The 18,179-nt window shown below is 44.3% G+C and overlaps 1 protein-coding gene across 1 annotated transcript; it reads right to left on the bottom strand.

Annotated features, from left to right (window-relative positions):
- Positions 1-15,023: 15,023 nt before the first annotated feature.
- LOC137829178 (uncharacterized) lies at positions 15,024-16,318 on the bottom strand. Its single transcript, XM_068635972.1, has 2 exons — positions 15,622-16,318; positions 15,024-15,424 (listed from the first exon to the last, which is right to left on the bottom strand). The coding sequence occupies exons 1-2, from the start codon at positions 16,316-16,318 to the stop codon at positions 15,024-15,026; spliced, it is 1,098 nt and encodes a 365-aa protein (XP_068492073.1).
- Between the last annotated feature and the right edge of the window lie 1,861 nt (positions 16,319-18,179).

Here is an 18,179-nt window from a genome sequence, read left to right as displayed (position 1 = left end):
AGGTATGTTAGAGTGGATGTGTGAGGAAAATTTATTGAAATATGTGAGTGATGTGATGGTTGTAAGGATATTTTGAATTATTTTTAATATTGTGTAAATTGTAAGATTACAAATTTACTATTGTATATATAAAAAAAGAAGAAATAAATGATAATTAATTTTGGACACATTATATTTAATTAGAATAAATTAAAGTTTTAATTATAAATAAAAGAAAAAATAATTTAAAATTCAAAGAAATAAAAAAATTATATTTAAATATAATTTTATAATTTTCCATTTTATTAATTGAAATTAATTTTGTTAGTTAAGTTAATTTATTTAGATAATTTTAATGTTATTTATGTTAAACCTAATTATGTTATGTTATATATATATATATATATTTATATACAAAATTATTATTAATAAGGATTTCCATTGTTATCATTAACAAAATGAATATATTTTAAAAAGTAAATGGTTATTTAGAACATAACATGAATATTAAACAGTTGTTGAAATATATAATATAAAGTCATTAAATTTGATCCCGAAAGAGATAAACACATGTTAATTTGTTTCTAATTTTAAAATTATGAAAAAATGAAGGACATAATAATATTAATTAGAAAAAGAAAACACATCCCCAGTAATAACTTTTTAATTATTCTTGTGGAGACCTTCAAACGGTTTTCTAGAAGACATATGTTATTCCGTTGTATGATAATAATTGCATATTTTTTCGTCGGCAACGTCTTAAATGCACCATTTGAAAAAATTACAGCTTAGAACCATGCCACTCCTAATCTGTTTTCAAGAAAAGAATAAAATTGAACAATGAATAAGTTTAAAATAGTATTCTTAAGTTTGTATCAAACCTGTTCCCGTCGGTTGACCTAAAGCGTCTTCGTGCACATACGACAATCTCGCGTCCAAGAACCCCCGCGTCCCTACATGCTTCTCCTCCGATTGAATCACTTGAAAAACAAGAGACAAACGACGCCCTCGCGGCCGTTTGCACTCCAACGCTCAAGTCAAACTCCAGGGCAATGAAACACCAAAAACTCTTAACTCTGAGAGTTGTGTGTGTATTCTCTCTGTGTTACTTCGCGTTAGAATTGCGTACCTTGTTATGTTGGTTGTTACCCTTTATATACCCTAGTGTTTCTCCCCTTTTCGCTAATTGTAGTTAGGTTTACTGTAGGTGCGCCTTAGCGTCACTAACAACCGTTCTAAGGGCCATCTAGTGTGTAAGACTCCCTTTCCAGAGTGCAACCTCCACGGGATGACCACTTGGGTGCTAACTCATGCGCCCAATCTCTGGGGCCATCCGCCCTGGGAATGCCCTAGCTTTTCACGTGCCATGCATGCAGATCATCCCTAGAACGTGACCCTTACGAGTCGTCTCTTTCCCAGTGGCTCTTTGATTGTGTCGCACCCTACCGCGTCATCCACACCCCATGCATGGACCCTCCGTGATCTAGGCCTCTCCCTTATTGTTAACTGGAGTGTGGCTTGGAAACCACCTTTTTCGGCCCATCTTTACTGTTTGGGTTACCGAGGTCCGAGGCCTCCACGCCCTTCGCCTTGATGCCGCCCCCTCCTCGGCTACCCTCACTCGCGTGCTTCGCGAGACACTGGCCCGTCCTCCCAGTGGACCCACCCTTCGGGGCCCCGCCATGACTGTGGTCAACGCTGAATCCAAGGACTAGTCGGTACACAAGCCCCCCAGTCTCGAGCTGTTAACTTGTTCAGCGAAGAGACTAAGGTCCTCGCCTTGCCGACCTACGTGGCTTCGTTTGACAGGACGTGCACAGTGTACCGAAGGGACGCTTTCCTGTACCTGTCTTAATCTGTGCACACGTGTCTTGATCAAACGGCTGGGACTTAACGTCACTTGCGCTTTCCAGGTTTACGTTAAACGTTTCAAAAACGCGCGCTTCGTGCACTGTTTCAACTCTTGAAACTTCTCTTGCACTCTTCATCTTCTTCTTCGAGCGCTTCTCGTTTCCTCTTTCGCAAAAATCAGAACTTTTGCTCATCAACAATCAAAGGTATGATTTTTCTCCATTAATTGCTCTTTATTTCTGATTTCGCGCATTGATATCTGCCTGGGTCTGTTTAAACTTCCGCATTTTAGGTTTTTCTCTGCATCTGTTCTTCGTTCCTCTGTTTTCTGGTTTTCCTGCGATCATAGGGTTTCTGAGTTTTTCTCTTTAAATTACGCCATAGCCCTTCTTCTGAACCTTGTTTTTCTTCTTTTTCCTAGCTTCCTTCGACATGGCTCGAACGAAAACCACTTCCAAACCTCCACCTAACGCCAACTACAAAGCTATGTACCCTTAGGCGTTCGCTAAGCTTCTCGCCGAAACCTCCACCCTCACCTCCATCGCGTACTGGAGGGCACATCTAGACAACGAGCTTGAGTTTAAGGGTAGGGCCTTTGGGAGAGAGAACGATGCTTACGTCTCGGTTCGTCCTTGTGCAGAGGGCGAACCCGTGTGTGTAGACGATCGCGCCAACGAAGGAGAACCCTTCTTCTTCTTCTATCAAACTGTCTTTAAATGCATCAGGCAACGTCTCCCCTTTAGCAGCTTTGAAAGGGAGCTAATAACTGAGGTGAATGTTGCTCCCGCCCAGCTGCACCCCAACAGTTGGGCCTTCTCCATCCTTTGCAATCACTTCGGCCATCCACCCTCCGTAGACGTCTTCCTTCATTTTTTCGAAGCTAAAAACCTTGGGAAGAACCTCTGGGTGAGCTTCAGCGGTGTGACAGGAAGAGTCATCCTCACTCTGTTTCAACAATCTTACAAGGACTTCAAGGGGAAGTTCTTTAGGGTGTGCTGCTCTGAGCACGACCGCACCCTACTGGACGGGTTCCCCTTGTACTGGTGGGTAAGTTGACTCTAAAAAAAGTCAAGACCCTTGATGAGCTATCCTTTGACGATCGCAAGGTGTGCCAAGTGCTGGCTAGCCTTGGGGCGGTCTTCAACACCGCCGAGCTCATCAAGAACGAGTACAACCCATCCAGACTTGCTGGCTACATTGGTATAGAAACCTGCTTCTGACCTACCGCTTACCTCTACTCTGCTTTGCTTTCATCTGTTACCTCATACTTATGCATGTGCTGATTTATGACTCAACTTCGTTTTGCTAAGTTCTCATAATTTCTTGTTCTGGTGTAGGCAAGGTGCTGAGCAAAGAGAAACGGGCAAGACTGGCTGAGGTCATGGCTCTTCGTGAAGAGGCGGCCATTGGTGTAGGTGCCTCAGCTCCTTCCGCTCCTAACGTCGTCCTAGCCGCTCCTTCTCTCGCTCCCTCAGCCCCCCTTGTCGCGGTTCCTCTGGCCGCCGTCACGGCTTCTCCTCCTCCAGCTCCCCTTGAGAAGGGCAAGAGGGTGGTGGAGATTGTGTCTGACGATGACGCAGACACCATGGAGGGACCCACCTTCAAAAGGCGCAGTGTGGTGGTAGCGGCAACTTCCCATTCTTCCTCCTCTAGGCGCTTTTCCTCGTTCAGGGATCATCCACCAAGCGCCTCATCCCTTGAGCTGCCCCTGGTCGTCCAACAAATCCTCAAGGGCTACCAGAAAGGGGCCATGGAAAGCTTGAGTGAAATGGCTGTGCGAGAGAGCCTGACTCTTAGCCTCAGTGAGTTCTTTGCTCAATTTGATGCCCTTTCCCACGAGATGGAGTCAAAGGCAAAAGAACAACTAGCCTTAGTTGAGGTGAAGGCGGCGGAAGAACTGGCCCTGGCGAAGGAGCAACTGGCCCAACAGGCCTGTGTCTTCTCCAATCGCGAGACTGTGCTGCACCAGGAAGTAAGCGCCCTTCACCAGGATGATCTGGAAACCAAGAAAAAGCTCTTTGACAAAAGCCAAGAGTAGACTACCCTACTGGGCAAGGTTGTGCCACTGTGTACCCAGGTGGTGGAGCTCGAGGAGGAAGTCGTGGCCAACAAAGTTAGGATGGCCAAACTAGAAGAGCGGGCCACCGATCAGGAGGTGCAGTTGGGCAAGGTGGAGGCTGAGCTCACCACACAAGCTGAAGCCTTCAAGAGGGCCAAGGCAGAGCTTATCGACGATGCTGCTGACGCCTACGCAGCGAGGTTCGAGGATGCTCTTGCTCAGGTTGCTTGCAAGCATCCTGAGATGGACGCCTCCCCTTTTGCAACGTCGAACCACGTCGTGGATGGGCAGATCATGCCTAGGCGCCCTCAATAGGAGCTTGTGTACCTTAACCTTGAAACAATGCCCTTTGAAACTTGTATTTAATATAACTTGCACCTTTCCTTACTTGTTTTGTTGTCTTTGCTTTCCAATTAGTCTGTCTTTAACTGCCAATTTGCTAACGGCGCTTCAACGCTAATAACTTTAACATCCGACGACCTTGACAAGCTTTAAAACTTTGAATTAGGTAGCACGCTTTCTCGTCGTTCCGCTCCCTTTGCCTTGACTTCTGAGCAACCTGTGATGGAGGCGGGCATGCGTGAACCTTTTATTAGCCTTGCCTTAACTCTGTTTAGACAAGGGAAACTCCTTTGCTGATCCTTACCCCTGCTTTGTGGTTAGGGAGGATATACTAACTGGCCTCATCTTTGCCCCTAAGGCAACAAAGGACTTAACTGGGAATCCTTTCGCTGAGCCTTGGCGTTCACACTTGAGAGGAGGCGTCCTACCACTCAAATCGGTTGTTTTTCACTTAGTTTGAAAAACACTTTTCTTTTAAAAAGATTGAGAATGCCTATGCTTTGGATTCAATCAAGAGTGGATTACATAAATAATTTACCCCAAATCCTATCTAAGACAGCTCAGCAACAACAAGCACAGCCTAGCCTTCAACATCCTTCAAAGGGTTTGGATTCTTCAAAGCTTGAACACCACTTGGTTCAACAATCTCCCCATATTTGATGAAGACAAATCCCTGGTGCTTGTGTTTGATCTGATTGAATCTGAAGCAGTACCTGCAAAACTAGCATATATACAGTCTAATGCTTCTTACAATAGCAGGTTAGATTTTCACACTTTTAAAGCATAAAGTTTGATAAACAATCGGTTGTTTACTAAAAACAATCGGTTGTTTACTAGAAACAATCGGTTGTTTCTATCAGCAGCAGCAGAAACCAGTTTTATATTAGAGATTTTAACATAATTAAACAGTTTCAGATAAGGATACACAAGACCTATTGATTCTCCCCCTATTTGTCTTCACAAATAGACTTTAACAGTAACAACACAAATTTAGGAGAGATTATTAAGATCAAGAATACCTAACCCATTTCTTAGGAAGAAAAACCTCTCTGTTGGTAGTGGTTTCGTGAAGATGTCAGCTAATTGCAGTTTGGTCTCCACAAACTTCACTTCACAGTTCCCATTATTTACATGATCCCTGATGAAATGATGCCTTATCTCAATATGTTTGGTCCTTGAGTGCTGAATTTGAGTTTTGGTAAGATTGATGACACTTGTGTTATCACACATCAAAGGGACTTTGCTTATTTGTAATCCAAAGTCTGCTAGTTGTTGTTTGAGCCATAGAATCTGTGCACAGCTGCTACCAGCAGCTATATACTCAGCCTCAGCAGTAGAGAGAGCAACACATGCTTGCTTCTTGCTATGCCATGAGATTAGGCTTGAGCCAAGGAGGTGGCAAGTGCCACTTGTGCTCTTTCTATCTAGCTTGCATCCTGCAAAGTCAGAATCTGAATAACCAATTAAATGAATTAGAGAGTGAGAAGGATACCATAACCCAACAGATGATGTTCCTTTGAGATATTTCAGAATTCTTTTTGCAGCTTTGAAGTGTGACTCTTTAGGATTTGCTTGATATCTAGCACAAAGACACACCGCAAACATGATGTCCGGCCTACTAGCTGTTAGATAAAGCAAAGAGCCAATCAATCCTCTGTATTTGGTTTGATCTACACTCTTTCCAGCAGAATCAGCATCCATGTAGCAGCTTGATGACATTGAAGTGTTTGCTTCTTTGCAACTCTCCATTTCAATTTTCTTGAGAATCTCTTTGCAATACTTTGATTGAAATAGAAAGATCCCATCCTTTGTTTGCTTAACCTGCAATCAGAGAAAGAAAGACAATTCTCCCATCATAGATATTTCAAACTCACCTTTCATTGCAGCCACAAATTCTTCACACAAACTATCTTGTGTAGCACCAAAGATGATGTCATCAACATAGATTTGCGCAAGAATTATTTCTGAATTTGACTTTTTGATGAAGAGAGTCTTGTCTGTTGAACCAAGTGGTGTTCAAGTTTTGAAGAATCCAAACCCTTTGAAGGATGTTGAAGCCTTGACTGTGCTTGATGTTGATGTGCTGGTTTAGCTTAGTTCTAGGGTAGTTTATATGTTGTAATCCACCCTTTGATTAAATCTAAAGCATTAGCATTCTCAATCTTTGTAAAAGTAAAATGTTTTCAAACTAAGTTAAAACAACTGATTGTTTTGTCGAAACAACCGATTGTTTGTACTTAGGTGTTTTGAGAAAAAGATTGAAAACTGTTTTTAAAATGGTTGAACTGTTAAGTACCAAAACAACCGATTGATTCGAGGAAACAACCGATTGTTTGTTTTGGGACCATAACAGAAAAACTGTTTTCTGTTTGACTGAGCTTTAAATGATTTAACTGCTTACGCTTCAGTCATTAAATGCTTTGACCAATCTTTTAATGCAATTTAAGAGTTTGTTAAGATTTGATAACAAACTACATCTTTGAATATATTCAGAAAAACAGATTTGAGAACTAAGAATCTTTGACAAGTTTTTCCTAAGAGTTTTGAGTTTTTCAAAGAACAGAGATTGCTAAGAGTTTGTGATTGATCAAAGTGTATGGAATAGGATTCTGCTTGTATTGATTTTAGATTATCTTCTGTAACAAGTGTAATCCTTGTACTCTGTTGAACAAGTATTCGTTTATGTGTTTTACTGAGATTGGCTGTGTGTTCTTGAGGGGATCAAGATCAGCAATCTTAGTGTTGGTGTGTTGACCAAGGAGAGTGTGTTTCTTGAGGTGTTCAAGGTCATTCTCTTGTTGTTGTGTAAGTGATTAAGGTGTGATTACTTAGTGGATTTCCTCAGGGTTCTGAGAAGACTGGATGTAGCTCTGGGTTTGGAGTGAACCAGTATAAACAACTGTGTACAATCTCTCTATCTCTAACTCTTTAATTTCAGTTTATTTGTTGTTTGCTGGTATAAACAACCGATTGTTTTTGCGAAACAACCGATTGTTTTTCTGGTACTACAACTTTTGCTTGCTGTTTTGGCGAACTGAATTTCTGAATCAATTGTTTCCTGAGATAAATTCATTCTAGTTTTGAAGAGTTTGCGAAAACACTCTTTAAACAATTCACCCCCCCTCTAGTTTAAAGCCATATTTTCTAACATTGTCTACCATTCCCCTTTCATAACCATGAGATAGCAGAAAGTTGCTAAGTCTTTCATACCACTGCCTTGGAGCTTGCTTCAGTCCATACAAAGCTTTCTTCAACTTGAGGACATGGTTGGGATGCTTATGATCTTCAAAACCCGGTGGTTGATCTACATACACTTCCTCATTGATGTAGCCATTCAAGAAGGCACTCTTGACATCCATTTGGAAGAGTTTGAAACCACTCATACAAGCAAAAGCCAGCAGCAGCCTCACAGCCTCCAACCTTGCAACATGGGCAAAGGTTTCACCATAATCTATGCCCTCCTATTGATTGTAGCCTTTGGCAACTAGCCTAGCTTTGTTCCTTGTGATCACACCATCTTCATCCAACTTGTTCCTGAAAACCCACTTTGAACCTATAATGTTCATTTCATCTGTTCTAGGAACAAGAAACCATACCTCATTCCTTGCAAACTGATTCAACTCTTCATGCATAGCTTCAACCCACTTCTCATCCTTGAGAGCTTCATCAATTGACTTTGGTTCAATTTGTGATATGAAAGCTGTGTGCCTGCAGAAGTTTGAGATGGAGCTTCGTGTGGAGACACCTTCCTTTATCTGCCCTATGATGTTTTCCACTGACAGATCTCTAGGAATCCTCCATTCTTTGGAAAACTCACTCTGTTGCAGAATTTCAATCGGTTGTTTCTGCGAATCAACCGGTTGTTTTTCTGCAAAGATTTCCAGCTTCTCCAAACTAATGTTTTGTTCATCCTCTTCAGCTCTGGTCTTCGGGATTTGGATGTTTCTGTGATCTACCTCATCAAAGACAATGTGAACTGATTCTTCTACAGTTATCAACCTTTTATTATAGATTCTATATGCATGGCTTGTGAGAGAATACCCTATGAAGATGCCAAGATCCGCTTTCTCATCAAACTTCCCCAAGTTTTCCTTTCCATTGTTGATGTCCCCATAGGTGACATGCCCTTCTTGCTTAAAGGAGATGCTCAGGAACTTTGATTTGTCCCCTGTCATGTGCTTGGAACATCCACTGTCCAAGTACCATTGTTGCTTGCTCTCCTCCAAAATTTCCTACAAAGAAGATTTTCAAGTACAAAGATTTGGTCCCCTTATGAATGTGGGTCCATTTTGTTTATATTCATCAATTGAATCTTTATAACACTTAGGAATCCACTTCATAAAGCCCCTAGGAACAACATATTTTCTGATTTTACAGAATCTCACAGAATGACCTCTTTTCATGCAATAGAAGCATGTAACAATCGGTTGTTTCGATGGTCCAATCGGTTGTTTTTCTGGCATTTTCGAAATTGATTTTGAAAATCTATCTTGTTTGTTTTGTGGGTAAAAGCCCAATCCAGCTTTTCCAAAAACACAGTTTTGAAATGCCAAGACATTCTCAAAGTTGGATTGACCTTTAGAAAGCTTATCCACAGTTTTAACAAGATAGTGGACCTTATTTTCAAGATTTTCGCAATTTTCACAAACAAGAGTATTACACTTGCAAGAGGAGTTTTTGTAAATGATTTCAAGGTTTTCAAAATCTGTTTTTGAATTTTTTAATTCCTCTTCCAGTGATTTTACTCTATTTTCAAGCCATCTATTCTTTTCCTTTAACCGATTGTTCAAGAGGGCCAATCGGTTGGCTTCTTCATGCGTTTCTTGAAAGGCTTGAAGTAATTGACCATAATTTTCAGAGTTTGAGGAGTTAGATGAACTTACACTACTTGAGTCATCCTCCTTTCTGGCCATGAAGCAGAGGTTGAGGCTTTTCTTGTGTTTCCTTCTTTTCCTTCTTGCTTGACTCTTTGACCTTGTCTCCTTTGGTTCATTATTTCCATGAGCAGCCTTGAGTGTGTCCCACATCTCTTTAGCAGTTTTGCATTTTGATATCCTGAAAAACTCATTAGTATCTAGTGCAGAACCTATTATGTTTTGAGCAGTACAATCAAGCTTGGCCATTTTACATTCATCATTGGTCCATTGAGACCAAGATTTTGCAATGAAAGAACCATTCTTTTTAAACTTTGGAATGTAAGGACCATTCTCAATTGAGTCCCAAATTCCTTGATCAATAGATTCCACAAAGATTTTCATTTTGGCTTCCCAGTACTTGTAATTCAATCCATAGAATGAAGGTGGTTTGTAGATTGAAGCACCTTCCTCAAAAGATTGTTTTCCAGCCATAGAAAAAAGATTTTTGGATCAACTTGAATAACTTTCAAGAACCAAGCTCTTGATGACAATTGTTAGAATGTATGGCTTTAAACTAGAGGGGGGGGGGTGTGAATGGTTTAAAGAGGGATTTCGAAAACTTTTTAGCTTTGAATGAAATTACTTCGAGAATATCTTGATTAAGAAATCAGTTTTTCAAAACATAAAACAAAAAGCACAACACCAGAAAAACAATCGGTTGTTTCACAGAAACAATCGGTTGTTTATACCAGTTTACAAATATCATAACTGAATTTAAAGAGTTAAGGGATAGAGAAAATGCACACAGAGATTTATAATGGTTCACTCTAAACCCAGAGCTACATCCAGTCTTCTCAGAAACCACTGAGGAACACCACTAAGTAATCAAACCTAGATCACTTACAACACAACCAAGAAAGTGACCTTGATCCCCTCAAGATACACACTTCTCTTGGCCAACACACCAACACTAAGAATGCTGATCTTGATCCCCTCAAGAACACACAACACTTCCCAGCAAACACACAAAGATTCTTGTTTCAAGAGATACAAGGATTACACTTGTTACAGAAGCAATTCTGAAATAAATACAAGCAGAAATCCTATTTCACACTCTTTGATCAATCTCAATCTCTAAGCAATCTCAACTCTTTGAAAATCTCAAAATCTTGTGTAAGTTCTTAAATCTCAAATTTGTTTTTCTAAATATATTCAAAGATGTTGTTTGTTATCAAATTTTAACAAACTATTCATTGCATTTAAAGATAGGTCAAAGCATTAAAAATTGGAGCGTAAAAAGTTAGAAAATCATTTAATGCTCAGTCAAAGCACAAAACCATTTTTCTGTTATGGTACCAAAACAATCAATCGGTTGTTTCCACGAATCAATCGGTTGTTTTGGTTTTGACAGCAAGTCAACCATAAAAACAGTTTTCAATCTTTTCTAAAAACACCTAAGTATAAAACAATCGGTTGTTTCGACAAAACAATCGGTTGTTTTTCACTTAGTTTGAAAAACACTTTTTTTTAAAAAGATTGAGAATGCCTATGCTTTGGATTCAATCAAGAGTGGATTACATAAACAATCTACCCCAGATCCTATCTAAGACAGCTCAATTACAACAAGCACAACCTGGCCTTCAACATCCTTCAAAGGGTTCGGATTCTTCAAAGCTTGAACACCACTTGGTTCAACAAGCCGAACCTTGCTATTCGCACTTGGCGCCCACATTCGAGGGGGAGACGTCCTAAACGGAAGCTGCCACTCCCTCTCGAGGTGTCTAAACACCAAAACGACAGGTTCATCGCTGGCCGAATCTTGCTGTTCGCACTTGGCGCCCACACTTGAGGGGGAGGCGTCCTAAACGGAAGCTGCCATTCCCTCTCGAGGTGTCTAAACACCAAAACGACAAGTTCGTCACTGCATTGCACAAAAAATTTGAGAATATACTTCAATCGAAATTTTATTGGGAGACCTCGTTAAAAAAACCCCTAAAAAGGGAAAAAGAGCGTCGTCTTGAAACTGTGTACAATGCTAGAGTTCAACTGAAATAAAACTTGAGATTGGCCGCGTTCCAAGTACGAGGAATTGCGCCTCCTCCAAAGTCTCAAGTCTGTACGCCCAGTTGCCAAGGACCTCCGTCACCCTGAAAGGACCCGTCCACTTGGGGGACAACTTGTTCTCCAACTGATATGGGTGAGCCTTCCGCATCACCAGGTCGGCGACCTGGAACTGGCGGGGTCTCAGCTTCGAGCTGTGCTTGTACTCCACCCTTCTCTTTAGCGCCTCAGCTTTAATTCTTGCCTACTCTCTAACCTCATCCAATAGATCTAGGTTCACCTTTCTCTCTTCGTTGGACTCCTCCGCCACGAAACTCTGGAAACGTGGTGAGCTCTCCTAGATCTCTACTGGAATCATTATGTCCGACCCGTACACTAAGCTGAAGGGTGTCTCTCTGGTGGTGGACTGAGGTGTGGTGTGGTAAGCCCACACTATTCTAGGAACCTCTTCTGCCCAGGTCCCTTTGGCCCTCTCAAGCCTCCTCTTCAGGCCCCTGAGTAGGACTCTGTTGGCAGACTCAACCTGCCCATTTGTCTGGGGGTGCTCAACTGATGCGAACACTTGCTTTATTCCGACCTTTGCGCACAGCTTGCTCAGTTGTTGGCCCACAAACTGTGTGTCATTGTCAGAAACTAGACGCCTCGGCACACCAAAGCGGCATACTATATTCTTCCACACGAAGTGTTGGATCTAGTGAGTTGTAATCTGTGCTACTGGCTCAGCCTCTTTCCACTTCGTGAAGTACTCTATGGCCACTACAAGGTACTTCATCTGTCTTACCGCCAAAGGAAAGGGCCCCAAAATGTCGATTCCCCATGTGTGCAATGGCCACGGGCTATAAATCGACCTCAACTCTTCTGGCGGCGCATTGTGCCAGTCAACGTGCTGTTGACAATGCTTTCACTGCTGGGCGTACCTCGTGCAATCTTCTCTCACTGTTGACCAGTAATAATCTGCACGAACGACCTTCGATGCCAAGGACCGACCTCCAACATGGCTACCACAAATCCCCTCGTGGAGATCTGCCATTATTCGTGTACACTGGTCTCCGCTCACACACACACCAAAATCGGGTGGGTGAACCCATGTTTGAACAACTTCCCGTCGACGAGGGTGTATTTGGCGGAGTTCCTCTTTATCTTCTTGGCTTCCGCGGGCTCCAATGGAAGTATCCCATCGGCTAGATAGTGCCTATAGGGTGTCATCCATGTGTCACCCTCAACTATGCATATCTACATTGGCTCCCCCTCCAAGACCGGGTAAGGGCTTACATTGGGCGTTCTCAGCGTCTCCTGAGTCAACGACCGATGAATCCTCGTCCTTTCTCTAGCCGTGCTGACCTGATGAATGCCCACCATGTTATCAGCAACGAATGTTTGCGATGCCTTGAGGGTTTCCTGTATGACCGTCCTCTACCTTATCCCCTTGCCCGAACTGGCAAGCTTGACTAGCAAGTCAGCTCGGGCATTCTGCTCCCTTGGGACGTGCATTAGCTCAAACACTTTGGGACGTGCACTAGCTCAAACACTGCGAACGAGCCCTTCAGAATCTGGACGTACCCCAAGTACGCGGCCATTTGTGGATCTTTGGCTTGATATTCCCCGGTCACCTGACCTGTGACTAAAAGGGAATCGCTCTTTGCCAACAAGCTCTGCGCTCCCATCTCTTTAGCCAAAAGCATCCTGACTATGAGGGCTTCATACTCTGCCTGATTATTGCTGGCCTTGAAAGCGAACCTTAGGGCCTACTCAATCAACAACCGGTTTGGTCCTTCCAAGATCAAGCCAGCTCCACTACCTTGTTGGTTGGAGGATCCATCCATGAAGAGCACCCATCTGAAGTTGGCTTCCTCCTCTTGCTGTGCATCCACCGAGGAGAGCTCCACCACAAAGTCCGCATATACCTAGCCTTGATGGGGCCTCGGGGCTCATACTGGACATCGAACTCCGAAAGTTCCACCCCCAACGCACCATCCTTCCTGCCACGTTCGGTTTCTGCAACACCTTCCGGATAGGTAAGTCCGTCATCACCACCACTGTGAAACTCTAGAAGTAATGACAAAGTCTCCTAGCCGAGAACACCACGACCATGGCTTCCTTCTCTAGGGTTTGGTTTCTCACCTCTGGCCCTTGCAATACTTTGCTTACAAAGTATATTGGTTTTTGTACTTGGTCCTGCTCTTGGATGAGGACCGAATTGATCGCCCGTTCCGTCACAACGAAGTACAATTGGAGCGACGTGCCCAACTGTGGCTTGCACAACACGGGAAGGGTGGCCAGATACTCCTTTAATTTGAGGAAGGCCTCCTCGCACTCTTCGGTCCACACGAACTGGCTATTCCTCCTCAAACACTGGAAGTAGGGGTGGCTCTTGTCCCCTCCAACTGATACAAATCTGGACAGGACGCCAATCAACTCTGTCAACTGCTGCACCTCCTTCACCGAGACCGGGCTTCTCATGGCAAGGATTGCGGCGCACTTCTCCGGCTTCGCCTCTATCCCACGCTCGGTGAGCAGGAAACCCAAGAACTTACCCGCTTCCACCTCGAACACACACTTCTCGGGGTTCAAATTCAACCAGTACTTAGCTATTATCGCAAATAGCTCTTCTAGATCAGTCACATGCTGATCCCTCACCTGCGAGGTTACCACCATATCGTCCACATAGGCCAGCACATTCCGACCTATCATGGGTGCAAGGACCCTATCCATCAGCCTCTAGTAGTTGGCACCCGCATTCTTCATCCCAAAGGGCATCACCGTGTAGCAATAACAAGACATCTCGGTCATGAACGCTGTCTTGCACTCGTCCTTGGGGTGCATCTTAATCTGGTTGTACCCAGAGAAAGTGTCTAAGAAACTAAGCATCCTACAGCCCAAGGCATTGTCCACTAAGGCGTCGATGCTTGGCAAGGGGTACGAGTCCTTCGGGCATGCCTTGTTAAGGTCGGTAAGTCCACGCACATTCTCCATTTCCCGTTGGCCTTCTTTACCAAGACCATGTTGGCCAACCACTCAGGGTATTGGATCTCCCTTATATGGCTGACGTTCAGCAACTTCCTCGTTTCTTCCTTTGTGACCTGCCGCCTTTCTTCATTGAACTTCCTTCTTCTCTAGCGGACGAGCCTGACCTAGGGGTCCATGGTGAGGCGGTGACACAGAAAATCTGGGTCTATGTCTGGCATGTCCGAGGCGGACCGTGCGAAAGCGTCTAGATGTCGTGTTATCACCCCAGCAAGTTGGTCTTGCTCCTCTCTGCCCAGTGACTTACCAAGCTTGAACATTCTGCCCCAATCCGCCTCTCCACGATATCCCCTGCGGGCTCGGGTCGCCTCCCCCGGACGCTCTTTGCACAGGAGATCTCTGTACGGGCGTCCCCGTCACTGCTGGTAGGGCGCTCTGCAACCATGAACACCCCCTCTTGGTCTTGAGGCTATTTTCATAACACCTCTTAGCCTCTTGTTGGTCCGACTTGATGGTTATCACCTTCCCACTCAAGTCCGGCAACCTCATCTTCATGTGGCGTGTTGATCCTACCGCCCTCAGCCTATTCAAAGCTGGCCTTCCCAACAAAATATATAGGTCGAGATAGCGTTAACCACCGAGTACCTTATGTTCTCCGTGCGGGATGCAACGCCATCCGTAAAGGTTGTCCTCAGCTCCAAATGCCCCTGCACCTCCACCTGGTCTCCCGCAAAGCCATACACACAACCAATGTAGGGCCTCAACTGGTCGAGAGATAACTACAGCTTGTTAAAGGTAGACCAAAACATAACATTCGCTGAGCTGCCTTGGTCCACTAGCACTCGGTGTACCTTCCTCCCTACAGTTACCACAGAAATCACCAAAGGGTCATTGTCATGGGGAATGACGTCTCAAAGATCGACCTTTGTGAAAGTAAGGTTGATGTCGAGAACGTCACATGCCACTTGCGCCTTTACTGACATTACTGATGGTGCATACTTCTTGCGCTGAGAAGCAGTGCACCCTCCACCTGAGAAACCCCCCGAGATGGTGTGGATCTCGCCGTGAACGGGCATCTCATGCCTCTGGTTCTCACCTGACGTTGTTAGGGTCTCAGCCTTCTGGGGCTCTGCCAGGTAGTCGTTTAGGAACCCACTCTTCACCAGCTCGTCCAACTGGTGTCCCAACGCCAAGCAGTTGTGTATGGGATGACCAAACGCTTGGTGAAACTCGCACCAAGCCTCCTTGTGAGGTTCTAGCTTCTTGACAGTCTTGGACGACATCTTCAACCTCTCTGCTATGTTGGGCACAACTATCAAATCCTTCAAAATTATGCCTCACAGGCTTATTCTCCCTTGCGCGCCCCCTAGTCTGAGGCTTCCTAGGTTCGTAAGGCTGCTTCTTCGTGAGGGCCCTCTTTTCTGTTGTAGCCTCACGCACTCTCACGGGTTGTGCACGCGCCGACGCTCGTGGGCGCGTGGGAACAACACACGCGCGCTTCTCATTTACCTCCCCTTCTGCTGCGATGTGAGCCACCGCTTGACGCCATCTCAGCGAAAGTTTTGGAGCGATTTTTGATGAGTGATTCACTGAAAGGCCCTGTACAAATCCCCTTTCTGAACGCGTGAACCATCATCGTTTCATCCTTGGTGTTAAGCTTCACCACCTGTGCCCCAAAACAGTTAACAAACTCCTTCAGCGACTCACCCTGGTACTGTCTTACGTCGAAAAAATCGTAAGAGTTGGGTGGGGGAGCGCGATTCGCAATGTACTGCTCCCTGAACAACTTCGACAACTGGGCAAATGACGTCACGTGGCCATCAGGGAGGCTGATGAACCAATCCATCGTCGTCCCTACCAGCGTGCTCATGAACAATTTACACCTTACTGCATCAGAAACACCAACCAGCATCATCTGCGTACGGAAGGCTGTGAGATGGGCCTCTGAATCCTCCATCCCTGTGAACGTGGCTTTCGGTCCCACGAACGTAGTTGGTATCACAACATCCATAATCGCCTGGGAAAAAGGCATGGGTAATTCCATGGGAGGTGTAGCACATTCTGGTTCCTCCGCTTCACGATCCCTTGCCTGATTTTGCAAATGACGCTGCAACTCTTCATTGGTTCGGTGTAACTCTTCGTTTCCTGCTTGCGACGTAGCCAGATCAATCTGGATGCGTTCTTGATCAGCTCTTGACGCTGCCATCGCTTCTTGAAGGCCCTGCATCATCTCCATAACTTGTTGTAGGGTAAGATCTGCGCCTCCATTTGGCGCAGCAGATCCTTGCCTCGTATTCCTCATCTTGATCGATTCTTGATGAATCTTTCTCAATTCTTGAGGTTGGGACAATCGTTTTAGATCGTGCCCCACGGTGGGCATCAAATGTTCCCGCCGATTGACCTAAAGCGTCTTCATGCACCTACGACAATCTCGCGTCCAAGAACCCCTGCGTCCCTACATGCTTCTTCTCTGATTGAATCACCTGAAAAACAAGAGACAAAGGGCGCCCTTGCGGCCGTTTGCACTCCGACGCTCAAGTCAAACTCCAGTGCAATGAAACACCAAAAACTCTTAACTCTGAGAGCTCTGTGTGTGTATTCTCTCTGTGTGTTACTTCGCGTTAGAATTGTGTACCTTGTTATGTTGGTTGTTGCCCTTTATATACCCTAGTGTTTCTCCCCTTTTCGCTAAATGTAGTTAGGTTTATTGTAGGTGCGCCTTAGCGTCACTAACACCCGTTCTGAGGGCCATCTAGTGCGTAAGACTCCCTTTCCGGAGTGCAACCTCCACAGGATGACCACTTGGGTGCCAACTCATGCGCCCAATCTCTAAGGTCATCTGCCCTGGGAGTGCCCTAGCCGTTCACGTGCCATACATGCAGATCACCCCTGGAACGTGACCCTTACGAGTCGTCTCTTTCCCAGTGGCTCTTTGAATGTGTCGCACCCTACCGCGTCATCCACACCCCATGCATGGACCCTCCGTGATCTAGGCCTCTCCCTTACTGTTAACTGGAGTGTGGCTTGGAAACCACCTTTTTCGGCCCATCTTTATTGTTTGGGTTACCGAGGTCTGAGGCCTCCACGCCCTTCACCTTGATGTCGCCCCCTCCTCGGCTACCCTCACTCGCGTGCTTCGCGAGACACTGGCCCGTCCTCCCAACCTCCCAGTGGACCCACCCTTCGGGGCCCCGCCATGACTATGGTCAACGCCGAATCCGAGGACTGGTCGGTACAAAACCTAATTGAATAAATTTTACCTTGTAGTTGGGACAACCCCAAAAAAAATTTCCGCATTTTTTTCTGTTGTTACTATTCTCAAAACAACAAACTGTCTACAATCACAAATAAGAGCAACAAAGGCATTTGTGCTCCCAGTAGCATGGGTAAAAGTACCACGTTTTTGCCCACTACAACTAGTACAACTAGAGGACGATGTGTTCTGATACGCAGACATTGAAGGCCACTTAACCAATGTTGTTGCAGTTCCGTATTAGGTAATGGAACCCAAATATGATTTATGCATAATAGAAATAAAATGTTAAAAAAGTTGCATTCAAAACAATATGATTATGTAAATAAGTAGCATGAAAAGTACCATAAAACCTTAATATTAAATAACAATTTGTCAATGTTCAACGTAAAAAATAACAATAACAATAACAATTCATTAATGTTCAACATGAAAATTAGAAATAAAAATAACAATGACAATAACAATAACATAATGATAACACAACCAATGGCCTTGATGACGTCGAATGTCATTCAGGGTATCCTCAACTTGGTTCATCCTTTGATCAACCCTGTCAATTCGGGTATTCATGTTTTGTATCCCGAACAAAATTTGGGTTAACAATTCGGTTTGATTGGGGATTGCTGGCTCAGGTTGATCACCTTCAACATGTTGTTGTGGCAATGATCCTCTTCATCATCTTCTTCGTCATCCTGCTGAGGCCTACCAAGTTGCCATACACCATTGAGCAGGAATATATTTAATTTCGTCATATTCTTTTTCCCAAAATAATGATTCCAGCCTAGCATTATTACTTGCTCATTTGACAAGT

The sequence above is a fragment of the Phaseolus vulgaris genome, chromosome 7, assembly GCF_000499845.2.
Source record: "Phaseolus vulgaris cultivar G19833 chromosome 7, P. vulgaris v2.0, whole genome shotgun sequence".
Classification (NCBI taxonomy): Eukaryota; Viridiplantae; Streptophyta; class Magnoliopsida; order Fabales; family Fabaceae; genus Phaseolus; species Phaseolus vulgaris.
The sequence above is the reverse complement of the archived record's forward strand: the minus strand, read 5'-3'. Positions and strand labels throughout refer to the sequence as shown.

Bases quoted from the DNA above. Each gene is read 5' to 3' on its own strand.
- LOC137829178 (XM_068635972.1), bottom strand. From the start codon at position 16,318: ATGGCAGCGTCAAGAGCTGATCAAGAACGCATCCAGATTGATCTGGCT. The intron at 15,425-15,621 runs GTAAATGAGAAG...AGGATTTGATAG, and splicing joins ACATCGCAGCAGAAGGGGAG to TTGTGCCCAACATAGCAGAG.